We start from the raw sequence: 14,110 nt of genomic DNA, 5'->3' as shown, positions 1-14,110 counted from the left end.
AAATTCTCGTGTCAAGTAGCAGACCTCTAACAGGGAGGACCGTGGCCTCTGTCAACACAGCATATAAGAACAGTTCCTCGGATTGTGACAAAAGTAGCCAATCTTTCCCCAAATTCAGAAACCAAATTGCAAGCCCTTACCTTGGAGGGCCTGTAAGCTATGAGTCTGTACGATAATGCAGAGCTGCAGGACCAGCTGTGGAGCACTTTCCAGAAAGGTGGCTAGCAAATGCAGCATACTCACATCTGCATACTCATACACCATTTTCCAGTAAAACCTCCATCTGTCATTCTCCCCACTCTGCCGGCTCCGAATACCTAAGTATATGGTGTGGAAATATCTAGAAAGAAAACATGGAGAATAAGAAAGAAATGAGTGGCAATTTATAATTCAAACACCCGGGCCGTTTTTCTTTTCTGCAAATCACAATGTGCAAGGACACGTGAAACAATGACTTTGGTGGCTTGTTATTTTAACGTCCAAAGTTGACCATTGAACAAGTACCCTTATTCTTTCTTCAAAGTTCACTTTGAGAAGTCACTGCAATCTTTGTGCTGGTGCAAGGTATTCCACTGACTTGCAAAATGAAGAGGGGGGTGAAATGTGTTGGAAACGCGGGTGCAGAAGGGGTTTGCTACTTTGACAATCTACACACATTCTTTCCGGTCAGTTTCCCTACGGGCTCAATGGGATTCAGGAGACGGATTTTTCCTAGGGCTCCACGCAAGCCTGAAGTATTAGTGTATGTGCTTGTAAACCCTCCTGATGTCTTTTTAAAAAACGTTTTATTGGGGCGTCTGGGTGGCTCGGTCGGTTAAGCGTCCGACCTCGCAAAGGTCAGGTCACGATCTCACGGTTCGTGAGTTCGAGCCCCATGTCGGGCTCTGGGCTGACAGCTCAGAGCCTGGAGCCTGCTTCGGATTCTGTTCGGATCCGGTGTCTCCCTCTCTCTCTGCCCCTCTGCTCGTGCTCTGTCTCTCTCTGTCTTTCAAACATAAATAAATGTCTAAAAAAATTTAAAGAAAGTTTTATTATTGAAAATTTCAAACATGTACAAAAGGAGAAAAAAAATCATGTATTGAGCCACCCGGATCAAGCCATTGTCGATACGTGTATGCACAACACACACGTCATTTGTCATTTATACCTCCACTGACTCCCTGACACCAGATTATCTGGAGGCAAATCCCAGGCATCATGTTATTTCATCTGTAAATATTTTATTAAAGATAATTTACACGCATAAATGCAATACCACTATTACACTACAAATAAGGGTAATTTAGTATTGTCAAATACTTGGTTTTCATGTTTTGTTGATTATCATAATTTCTTTACAGTTTGTTTGAAATACAATCCGAATGAGACCCCTGTGTGATGATTATTTGACATGTATTTTAAGTCTCTTTTATGCCACGGATTCCTCTTCATTGTTTTTTCATTTCCTGCGTATTTTTCACTGTCTTGATCTTGATGATTGCATTCATGAGGTGTGGTTAACATAGCTGTCCTTTTTGTTTTCTTCAGTGAGGTAGTTAGTGTTGATCAGATTCAAGTTTGATCGTTTTTAGCAGGTGAGGTTGAGTACTTTCTTGAGGAGACCCTACTGTTCTCCTTTATGACACCATCATCCACTGTCGATCGTTTCCAAGATCTCTTCATTCATTAGGGTTGCGAAACGGTGATATCTGAGTCTATCACCCTTAAAAATTTTTTAAGTTTTTATTGAAATTCCAGTTAATGAACATACAGTGTAATCTTAGTTTCAGGTTTACAATATAGTAATTCAACACTTCCATACATAGCTGGGGCTCATCACAGCCAGTGCCCTTCTTACTCCCCATCACCTAACTAACCCATCCCCTCTAGTAACCATTAGTCTGCTCTCTATAGGTAAGAGTCTGTTTCTTGGTTTGCCTCTTTCTCTCTTTTGTTTCCCCTTTGCTCATTTTTTTGGGGTTGTTTCTTAAGTTTCACATACGAGTGAAATCATATAGTTTATCTTTCTCTGACTGACTTATTTCACTTAGCATAATATTCTCTGGTTCCAGCCACATGGTTGCACATGGGAAGATCTCATGCTTTTTAATGGCTGAGTAATATTCCATTGTATAAACATACCACCATTTCCTTATTCATTCATCAGTCAATGGACACTTGGGCTGTTTCCATAACTTGGCCATTGTAGATAATGCTGCTATGAACATTGGGGTGTAAGTATCCCTTTGAATCAGTAGTTTCGTATTCTTTGGGTAAATACCTAGTAATGCAATTGCTGCATCCCAAGGTAGTTCTGTTTTTAGCTTTTTGAGGAACCTCCATATTATTTTCCAGAGTAGCTGTACCAGTTTGCAGTCCCACCGACAGTGCAAGAGAAGTCCTCTTTCTCCGCATCCTTGCCAACACCTGTTGTTTCTTGTGTTACTGACTTTAGCTATTCTGACAGGTGTGAGGTGATATCTCATTGTGGTTTTGATTTTTATTTCGCTGATGATGAGTGGTGTTGAGCATCTTTTCATGTGTCTATTGGCCATCTCCATGTCTTCTTTGGAGAAGTGGCTATTTGTGTCTTCTGCCCATTTTTTTAATTGGATTATGTGTTTTTTGGGTATTGACTTTTATAAGTTCTTTATATATTTTGGATACTAACCCTTTATCAGATACGTCATTTGCAAATATCTTCTCCCATTCTGTAGATTGCCTTTAGTTTTGCTGATGGTTTTCCTCGCCGTACAGAAGCTTTTTATTTTGATGAAGTCACAATAGTTTATTTTTGCTTTTGTTTCCTTTGCCTCAAGAGACATAGGTAGAAAGAAGTTGATATGGCCAATGGCAAAGACATTAATTACTGCCTGTCTTCTCCTGTAGGATTTTTATTGTTTCACGCCTCACATTTAGGTCTTTAATCCATTTTGAATCTGTCTTTGTGTATGGTGTAAGAAAGTGGTCCAGTGTCATTCTTTTGGATGTTTCTGTCCAATTTTCCCAACACCAATTGTTGAAGAGACTGTCTTTTATCCCATTGCACATTCTTTCCTGATTTGTGGAAGATTAATTGACCATATAGCTGTGGGTTTATTTCTGGGTTTTCTATTTTGTTCCATAGATCTATGTGTCTATTTTTGTGCCAGTACCGTACTGTCTTGACTACACCTTTGTAATATAACTTGAAGTCCAGAATCATGATGCCTTCAGTTTTGGTTTTCATTTTCAAGGTTGCCTTGGCTATTCATATCACTGTAATTTTGTTGTTGTTTGTTGTTGTTGTTGGCTAGAATACTTCTCCAGCTGTTAGATCAATGTCTTTGCAGTATGTTTGGTTGACTGAAGCTTATTCTCTAGTAGATCACTTAAGAAGGGTGCATAGGGACAATAGTGTTTGAGTTCTTGCATATTTACAACAGCATGTGCCTATGAATCTTGCCTTGTGTGGGAATAAGTTTCCTAAAATCTCACAATTTGAAATGAAAATTGGTGCCCATTTTTAGAGTCGGTGAAAGAGCCTACCAAATGCAAAGATTCTCCGATACCAAGAGGGGAGGATGGGAGGGATACAGCAGAGAGGTACAAAAGCAGAACAGCTGGGACAACCTTTTCACTGGAGGGTCAGTCTGCTTGGCTGTAAAACCTATGCCTATTCCATACAAGACCCAAGATCTGCAATTTATTTATTTAAATCCATCAAATCTGTTAATTTCCTGTTTACTAGCATAAAGTGTTGTAATGGAAGTCTGATAAAAATCTGATACTCTTTCTCTTATAAACTACCTGAGCTTGTTGTTTGGATGTCCAAAGAATATTTTGTTTCCCTTTGAAAACCTATAGTTTTATTAAAATGTATCTTGATACTGACTATTCTGCACAAGTTTCTCTGGAATGTGGTACATACACTCTTCATTATGTAGTTTCAAGTCTTCTTGATTTATAGTATTGAGATTTATTTCTTTATTCTCCATTACTTTGGTTTCCTTCTTTGAGGACTCCTATTTATAGTGTATCTTCTTTGTCTTCTGTATCAACCAACTTCCCTGAACTCTTTTAATCTCAAATTACTTAATGATTTCATTTTTTCCTCATTTCGACCTTCGATTTATCTGCTAACTATGGTGTTTGGATAGTGTCTTACTCCTTGTAGTTTTCACTTTTCGGCTGCTTTTAAAAAAAATGAGAATTCTATATTGGGTTATGTCATCTTTCTTGTCAAATCGTAACTTCTTTCTATTTATTTCTGATGCTTTTCTAATTCGGATTTACATCTTTCATAGTTTTTATAATTCTGTTAATTTATTTCAACTCATTTTGAAATATTTGCTTAGGGTTTTTATCTGTTTTCCACATGTGTTTCTTTCCTGGTATGCTTTCATTATCTGCAGGAACATCATCATATTTCCTATTTTCATTTCCTTAAAATACTTTTGATCTTTTTCTCATTGCTAAGTTTAATGAGTTACTTTAGTTTTTCTGTAGTTTTAGGAGGGGTCAATGGGCCAGGATTGTTTGGCTGGTTTCATATCTCCAGAGCTCTTTCCTCTGCTGTTCTCACGAAGGAAGAACTTGTCAACTTTCTGACATCAGCTGCCTTTGTTTCTGTGACCCTTCCTTTCCATCTGGGCCTTCTCGTTCATTTCTGGTGGCTGTCCTTGTCCTGCTCAGTTGGAATCTATTCCCAGCAGATTCTCCTTAGTGTGGAGCCTTGTCTTGGAAGGGTCTGCAGTCTGTGGGTAATGAGACTGCTCCAGTAGCATCACATTTAATTGCGTTATGGTCCCCTTGGGCTCATCCTTGCACTGGATCATTGAGAACACACTTCCAGGCCTTTCTTCCTCTCCTGTAAGATTGGATATTCCAGTGAGTGGCTGTTGGGAATTTGGGGGTTCTCCCGTTCTTAAGGTCTTCCCTCTGCCTCTTCCTACTTAGTTGCCGATACCACATGGCTCTTACGAACTGTCCCGAATTTGTCCCTTGGTAATGCCGGGGGTATCTCAGCACTGAGCTTTATTGCGGGTATTGCAATAAAACTTCAGTTTTGCTCTGCTTATTTTAATGGGATCGTTTTGGTAGATTCAAAAACTATGCTGCCACTGCCACTGCATTTACAGAGCAAGAGCATTTTAAAACACAAAAGCAGATTTAATCATTCCCTGGGGCCTCGGATTGCTCTCCATCAAGTATAAGATGAAGTCTGTAGAGCACTGCTTACAGGGACTTTCATGAACAGATCCCTGTGTTCTTACCACTCCGCAGCTGCTGCTTGTGATTAGCCTGGTGCAATGCGCTGGCACCCCCTTTCTCAGATTTCCATGTGCTTTGCACAAGCTCATCCTTTTTTTGGAGTGCCTTCCTTGCTTCATGGACCGGCAAACTCATTTTTGACCTGACCAGATCTGTCCGGCGATCACCAATAATCACTCACTCTCCCGTGCTCTCCCTGTGTGTATGACTTCCTTAGGGCTTTAGCAAAGTCCCACAAACTGGTAGCTTAAACCACAGAAATGTATTGTCTCCCAGTTCTGGAGGCTAGAAAGCCAAGATCAAGCTGTTGGTAGGGTTGGTTCCTGCTGAGACTGTGAAGAAGACTCTGTTGCCTGCCTCTCCCTTAGTTTCTGGTGGTCTGCTGGAACTCTGTGGTGTTCCTTGGACTGTGGATGCATCACCCCACTCTCTGCTTTCATCACATGGTGATGGTCTCCTCACATGGTTTCCTCCATGTCTCAGTCGGAATTTCTCCTTTTTATAAACGCGCAGTCGTATTGGATTAGGACCCACCCTAATGACCTCATCTTAACTTGATCATCTGCAAAACCTTGTAGTGTTTTCAAATAAGATCACACGCTCACATAGAGGATGTCAGGACTTCAACATCTTCTAGGGGGACACAATTCAACCAATAGCACTCTTCTCTTGAATTTGATCTTGTTTACCCTATGACCTCTCCTCCTGTGTTCCAAATCTGCATCTCCCACTCCAGCCCTCCCCTGAAATCCAACCTGTATGTCCATCTGCTTTCCAGGTTTCCAATAGGCATATAAAAACAAATATATTCAAAATGCTTGATTAGCTTTTCTTCTAAATTTGTGCCATCTCATACATAATAATCTACACTGCCATATATTCAGTCATCCAAGCTACAAGCCTAGGGGTCATATGAGCCTACTACCCCTCCCTTACCCCTTATATATGATAATAGACTATGTTCTGGAATGCTATCTCCTTAATGTATGTTCCCCTCTGTCTCCTAAAGTCTGAGTCTCTGGGTTTCTGTTTTGGTTCTGTAACCTACCACAGTATGACCTTAGATTTGACATCTTTCTGCCTCAGCCCCTCCATCTCTAAAGGCGGAAGAGAACAGCACCAATTGCATAGGCTGATCTGAGAAGTAAATGAAGTAAACACGAAAGTCTTAGCACAGAGCCTGGTAAATAGTAGGCATTCAGTAAATGTTAGTTCTTACTTTTAATCAACTTTGGATTCTCTAATGGACCTGTCACTGTGCTTCTAGATGTATAAACTGAATCTAATTCTGCCATCTTTTAAAAAATCTTGTTTCATGTTTATTTATTTATTTTGAGAGAGAGTGCGCGTGTGAGTCGGGGAGGGGCAGAGAGAGAGGAAGAGAGAATCCAAAGCAGGCTGCGTGCTGTCAGCACAGAGCCCGACACGGGGCTCAATCACACGAATGGTGAGATCATGACCTGAGGCGAAATCAAGAGTCGGAAGCTTGACCAACTGAGCCACCCAGGCGCTCCCAAATTTTTGGCATCTTAAAAACCTCAGTGATTCCCCATTGCCTAGAAGATATACAGTGAACTCAAGCAGTGAAAGACAGTTAAGGCTTTTAGTTTATCCCTTCTAACCTAACTTTTGGCTTCTGTACCCTTCACCCCCCCCTTCCTATATCCTGTGTCCTGCCATATTCAATCACTTGCTGCCCCTTGGCTATAAATTCACGCCTCAATACCTTTGTTCCTATGTTTCTCTTGCCTGGAAAGTCTCTCCACACCCTTTAACACCCTGGAATTTCTATTGTTTTATGAGTCGAATATCATCATTCCCTCACCCTCTGTGACCACCCAGGAAGCCGTTCCACTGTTTGTACCCCAACTATATTTATGCAGACTTTTGACCAGAGTAAATATCATTATTTTGTATTTGTTCATTTGTGAGTTCATCTCACATCCCAAATATAAACCCCTGGAGAGAAAAGAATGTCACTGTTTTTGTGTCCCTACGTCTAGCTCAGTTTCTCATGATTAACAGGCACTCAATTTACTTCACGGCATTTTATTCCTTCAGTGAATATGTATTAAACACGTGCAATGTTTGCAATTTTGTATTTTTCTGTAAGGGGGGGGGTGGCAGCCACTGTCCAGTTTTGAGCAAAAGAGTGAGAAATCTGACTTACATTTTAACAAAATTGCTTATTGTGTGAAAAGGAGAGGGCAGGGGGGCAAGGGGGTAGAGAGGGACATCAGCTGGAAGACTACTGCGATCATCCGGGCGAGAGAAGACTGGGATTTTCACTAGACTGCCAATGGCATTGGTGGTAAAAAGGCGTCAGAACTGGATAACGGTGAAGAGGGCACCGACACCCTCTGCATGTTGAGTGAACAAATGAATGATTTCAATGCTCAACCTTCTTGCGATTATCACAGGAGGTTAAAATCCAGGACCCCCATGGCACTGACAAAGGCAGTAAAGCTCCCACAAATGCCTCCCAGAGTTCTTTCAATACCAGTTTTCACCTGCAGAGGAGATTATGCATCCTCTAAGCTCTCCAGCCACAGACTAAAAAGCCACAAATGGATCTCCCTGGTCCGTGGCCCATGGGGACTGAACTCTTCTGGCGCAATGAAACATTTGTTTTGTTTTGCTTTGTTTTGTTTGGTAGCACCGGGAGCGCTCAGTTAACCTGATGGCAGTGGTAGGTTTGTTCCTAAGGAACACAACGAACAGGTAATCTGGCCTTCGGGAGTTTCATATAATAGGACACAAAAATCTAATCTTCCGATAATGCACATACAGAGTTGAAATACCTACAAACCCAGAATAGTAAAAACAAAACAAAACAATTTTAAGGCCAAATGAGCTGTATATGTAAAGGCAGAAAGATGGGGGTGGGGAAAGCCCTATGTCGCGACAATAAATGCCTTTGCATATGTAGTTCCTTTCACCTGGAAGTATTTTGCACATTCATGTTACGTTTTCTTGGAATGGCCTTCCCTCTTTTCTCCACTAAGGAAACCTAATGTTTGTGGTTTAAAACTCTGGTAATACATCTCCCCTCAGAATACCTTCCTCGGTGACCCGCAACCAAGAATCCTTCCCTGCATCTGACTTCGTGCCTACCTTTAATACTGCGGGTATCTCACTGTATTAAGATTATTTGCTTCTATGTTGGATTCCATTCAGCACTATTTTTGTTCATGCAAACGTTCACAAATGTGTGCTCAACTGAATTGGGGGGGGGGGGAGAAAACCTCAAATTGTATTTCTTTATAATTAGTTACTTCGATGAGATTGGTAAATAGCCTATGCCACATCAATTTTTGCTTCTGGTTGGAAGGACACAACAGTTTATGATATTTAACTAATAGTCCCCCTGTTATGAATATTATGTAGTATCGGGATAGTTTTCTACTTTCTCTAAATCAGCTGTGATAGCCATCAGGAGTGTCATGCCCATAACTTGGTCATGAGGAAATGTCAGCTTGGGTTTTTCTCAAGTCTGTGCTCTGAAAAATGGCGAGAATAAAATGGCTTTGCAACCACAATCGCATTTCTTCCATCTTGCCAATGTGTTAATTGTATAACATACTTTGGTCATATGATTTTTTGTGACTTATTTTTCATCTGCTACCAGAAGGAGAGGTTGAAATAGAAGAGAAACATGTACTATGAGTCACACATCTTCCCATTTATTCCTCACAACGCGGTAAGAAAAATTTGCCCCAGGTGAGTGGGGGATGAAAACATAAATTTGTGTTTCAATGGCATATTCTTTCCCCTCCGCCATTGCTACCTCCGATATGGGCTCTGTTGACTCCTGGCTTCCAGCTGTAAAATAAGCCCCCAAGAGAAGTCTTCAGCTTTTCAGCTTTTGCTCAACATTTGACCACCATCATGGAATTCCACATTGTACACCCGCAGCACAGATGGCAGGAGCTTTGACTTCAGGGAGATCTGCTTCTACGATAATTTACTTCTCAGGACAGGAAATTCCACCTGTGTTGACAAAAAGCCCCAGATAGCCCTCTACTAACTGCTAATGTCACCTGTTCTAGAGACAAACCACCAGTGCAGAAAGCAAAGGAAGTCTGGTGGCATTTATCATTCAATTCTAACAAATGAATAAAGATGTTGAGTTGTTTAAAGAAGCCAGGCTAGCCTTCATTATGTTTTCTATCTAGTAAACTATGTAGGAGACTGAGAAGTACACACAGAGAAGTAGACCCAGGAGTCCCTTTTCTACAGAAGTTTAGAACAATGTGACTAAGGGCTTGTGTTCCAAGGAAAGCAGGTGTATTCCTTGAAAAAGAAGCAAAATTGTCAAGTTTGCTCTTCCATGGTGGTGTTTTTTGTTTGCTTTAAAATTTTTTTTAGTGTTTATTTTTGAGAGAAAAAGAGAGAGAGAGAGCGAGCATGAATGTGGGCGGGGCAAAGAGAGACGGAAATGCAAAATCCGAAGCAGGCTCCAGACTCTGATCTGTCAGCGCAGAGCCTGACGTGGGGCTTGAACCTCCTGACAGGCTGCTGTGAGGGTTGAATGGAGGATGTGTCTTACACACGTGCCTGGTTCACGATAGGAAGGTTGCTGCTCTCCAAGGTTATTGATGCTCTGGATTCTTCTAGAATGTTCATCTTTTTGATGCTCTGAATTCTTCCAGAATGCTCATCTTTTTAACCCTAGTAACTGAAGGTAGTTTTTTGTCTTCAGCTCTCCTCGTTTTCCTTAGGCATTTTATTCTTGGGAGTATTTCCACCACATTGGATCTGGCCTTTGTCTGGTTTTCCAGAGGGGCAGATGAAAAAGAGTGCCACTCTACTGCAAAACGAGACAATTCCTAGACCTTCTGAGTATCAAAGGAATCCCGGTGGGGGCCCACAAGGGGAGTGGAGGGACTCACTAAGCTTTTTCTTCTTAGGATTTGGCTTTGCTGTGTTGATAAAAGAAAGGTATCTCTGAAAGGGGCAATGGTGACCAGGGAAGTGCATAGTAATGAAAGCCTCAATACTTTTTAGATATTCATACACACGGCAGGGAGGATTCATAGAAAGCCATGTTTATAGTTAAAAATTTAGCCTAATTACCAAAGCGTTTCATGTAAGAGGTAAAAAAAAGTTTCAAAGCTTTAGCCTTGAGGATGAAACACGCCCTACGCATGAGAGAGCAGTGGCTTTAACTCCACAGCTCTCATTAGTGCTGATGGGAGATGTTCCCAATACAAGCCCACTCTGAAATATCAACGTGTTCTGCCTGCTCCTCAAGGTAAATACGCTCGGATGACATTTGCCGCTCTTACTGTAGGACTGATTCATCTTCTGGGAGGCTCATTCTTCTTATTTGTTGCCTGGGGAAGTGTGCTAAGAGAAGACACAGTTTTCCTTAACATCGCAAAAGGTCACCAGGAATTCTGCACCGGCTTTATCAACATAATGTCGGTCTACCAACAGCTGGATTTTGTAATTTCCTCAGCTTTCTTGAGGCTGTGCACAGCAACGCATCTAGCTGACTCCCACCATGCTGCACCCCCAGGCACCCACGAATAACCCAGCCCCTCTACAACACACATGGACACCAATTCACGTCGGGTGGTTTTCGGGGGATTCCCACTGAGCTGAAATGCTCGGCTCCTTCTCGTCAGTTTCCAAGTGCCAAGAGCAACCTGGGCTAGCGTCTCAGCCTCCCACATGGCCAACTCAGACCTAAACATAAGGTGGCAAAAAGCAATCGACGTGGGGGTGGGGAGAGGGGAAAGTCCACACATTCGTCATGTCAAGCATTATAAATGCGTTCAATCTGACACGTAGCGTGACTGAGATCTTCCAATCATCTGTGCGGAAAGTGTGTGTAACTGTTGTTTCAGACAGTTCATATCCGAATGAATACTTCAGTCCTTAAATAATGTTTGATCGAGTGCTCACTACCGGTATGTCGCGAGCGGAATCAGAAGTCATGACTAGCTATGAGGGTACTGTGCCTACATATTCTAATACGGAATTATTTTTGTATCTCCCAGCACATTAAACGGTTTCGCTGCTGAGCGCTGTTATTTCTACCACCTGAAAAATGCAGAGCAAAATCTGTGCAGAAGAGTTTTAAAGAAACAACATGAATAAACAGTAATTCCAGCAAGTGGTAGTTTCCTGTGGCTTCGCTACAAAGCTTTACACTAGGAATGTATATACATTTATGGCACATGCACACACACACACACACACACAGGTGTATATATACACACATGTACGCACATCTCAACACTAGACGCTGAGAAGTAACAAAATAGCATGGCTTCTTGTCTTAAGAAGCTGTTTCTTGGAGGAGCGCCTGGGTGGCTCAGTCGGTTAAGCATCCGACTTCGGCTCAGGTCATGATCTCATGGTGTGCGAGTTTGAGTCCCGCGTCGGGCTCTGTGCTGCCAGCTCGGAGCCTGGAGCCTGCTTCGGATTCTGGGTCTCCCTCTCTCTCCGCCCCTGCCCCTCTTGCACTCTGTCTCTCTCTCAAAAATAAATAAACATTAAAAATTTTTTTAAAAGAAGAAGCTCTTTGGTGGATATGTTAAGCAATAAGGGCACAACACAGCATTTTTTTTTTTTTTAAACACCAGAATACCAGATCTCAATTTATGCTGAACAACAGTCAAGATGACTAAAAGTCCTGGCCTATATGCCCATGGTGGAAGATTTTCCTAGTGGCGACTGTTTTAAAATCAGGTTCTATTTCCCATCCATCACCCAAAGGGGCGGGGGTGTGGGGGGGCGGTGTGTGTGATAGGTGAAAGAATGAATTGGATGACCTTGCACTTGACAAACACTAGGGGTCACAGCTATCAGAGGACAGTCTGGGCTGCTCCTCCTACCCCCCCCCCTTCCAGGGGACCAGGGTGAGGTGTCACCTCACACTGCGGAGACACCTCCTCAACACCCACCCTGCTCTGTGCTGTCATCCAGCCCTGGGTGCGTCATCTCTCCCAAACCAAGGGGCGTGTTTGCAGCCAGCCTCTCAGATGCCTGAGAAGAATATCCGCGGTAAGAAAGACGGGAGTGCGCTCAGGATCTCCCAGGAAACCCTTGACAGGGACAAGAAGTCCAGAACCTTTTCTTCATTTCCTACACTTACTTTCTTCCCCCAAGGGCAACACTTGCCTCTCCAACTAAAGAGGGTTTGCATTTCTCTGCATATATTTGGCCCCTGAGCTGTGTTCCTGTCACCTCTATCTCCTGCTCAGAAAAGGAGAATTAACGTGGGTCCTCACAGAACAGCACGCAGGTACTACTGTGTGTTTTCGTACAGAACATCCTCGCAGGGCGTCATCTTATACCCAGTAAAATCGCACTTACTTGGCATCTCAAAAAACTTCTTAATTATTTGTATTGTTCTGTGAAAGTAAACCTTACGTGTGAGACAGGGTTATTTTTGTGTTGTTTAAAAACAATTGTTTTTTAATGTTCATTGATTTTTGAGAGAGACAGAGACAGAATGCGAGTGGGTTAGGGGCAGAGAGAGAAAGGGAGACACAGAATCGAAGCAGGTTCCAGGCTCTGAGCTGTCGGCACAGAGCCCGACACGGGGCTCGAACTCACGGACCGCCAGATTATGACCTGAGCCCAAGTCGGAGGCTCAACAGACTGAGCCACCCGGGCGCCCCTGTGTTGTTTAATTTTCACACGTACCTCTCAGGTAGTTAATGTATAAATAGTCACCCTTCACGTATTTCCTCAAATCTAGAGTAGGAGAGAACAGAGTTGTTTTCTCTACAAAATAGTTTCCCCTAGAACGGGCATCCCAGCCAGGGCCTCTTGGGACACACGGTACATTCAGCTGAAACAGGAAAGAAAGCTGTTGAACTTGAAAGGAAGTTCCTTTACTCATTCTTAACACCTCCTACCAGGTGTTAGGCCCTCAGAACGATGCGTTTCTCCCCAAATGATTCTTAGAGTTCTAATATACTAATATTTTCATAGTAAAATATGTGTTAAAATGGAGAAGAGTGGCTTGGAGAAAATATAGCATGCTATTGACATGGTATAACTTTTTTTTAAAAGTATGAAATTTATTGTCAAATTGGTTTCCATACAACACCCTACATGGTATAGCTTCAATTCAAGCCTTCCAATGATTAAGAGACTACTGGCAGAAATTATTAACGATATTTAGAAGACACAGGGTAACAGAACATTGGTTCTCACTCCTCAGGAAATAGCGATTGTGATGGAATCAGAACCTTCATGTTAAGCTCTGCTGGATTGATTTTATGACAAGCGAAGAAAGTTCCAAGTGTGTGTGTGTGTGTGTGTGTGTGTGTGTGTGTGTGTGTGTGTTTTATTCTTTTTAAAATATAATGCTTTGCAGTTTTTATATCCTTGACTTTAGCAGACTTATGGACGTGTATGGTTTTAGAAGTTAACTGAAAAATCCATAGGCCTGGGGCATCTGATGAGTCACATCTATTGAGTGGCCAAGTGGGAAGAAAAGAGAATGAGGGGGCCAACCGCGGACACCTTGTTATAGTTCAGGGTGTGCTGTGATCCTGGGTGGCTCTGGGGTCCTGTCTGGAGTGTCCTCAAGCAGACATACATTATAGGGATCGATTTTACCATCACCATTGAATTCTTATAGCTGTTTGGGTCCAAATGCAATCATGTCGCAATCTCGTTAACATACTTCATTACTGTTTACGTTGTTGTTATTATAACTTTATTATTTACTTATTCATTTATGCAGAATCTTGGCAGAATTTGATAACATAAAATATAGTGCTGTGGAAAGAGAGGGGAACAAAAGAACTGTGGGTCTGGATGGAGTGGGTCTGAAATATTTCAGTGTTTGTGCTAGGAGATCTTTGTGTCGTGAGCCGTCAGGTTTCACTTTCCACTGAGGCCATCGGTTGTG

At 42.2% G+C, this 14,110-nt stretch overlaps 1 protein-coding gene across 3 annotated transcripts in view; it reads right to left on the bottom strand.

The window, feature by feature from the left end:
* XKR4 (XK related 4) overlaps window positions 1–14,110 on the bottom strand; it is a 436,657-nt gene that overhangs the window by 173,878 nt on the left and 248,669 nt on the right. For all 3 annotated transcript variants that reach the window (XM_023248669.2, XR_002739629.2, XR_002739630.2), the window contains exon 2: window positions 141–340. In XM_023248669.2, coding sequence (XP_023104437.1) covers window positions 141–340 — 200 coding nt within the window. The remainder of the gene's footprint in view (window positions 1–140; window positions 341–14,110) is intronic.

This window comes from Felis catus, chromosome F2 (genome assembly GCF_018350175.1).
Source record: "Felis catus isolate Fca126 chromosome F2, F.catus_Fca126_mat1.0, whole genome shotgun sequence".
Taxonomy (NCBI): domain Eukaryota; kingdom Metazoa; phylum Chordata; class Mammalia; order Carnivora; family Felidae; genus Felis; species Felis catus.
This window is presented reverse-complemented; position numbering and strand designations above follow the sequence as displayed.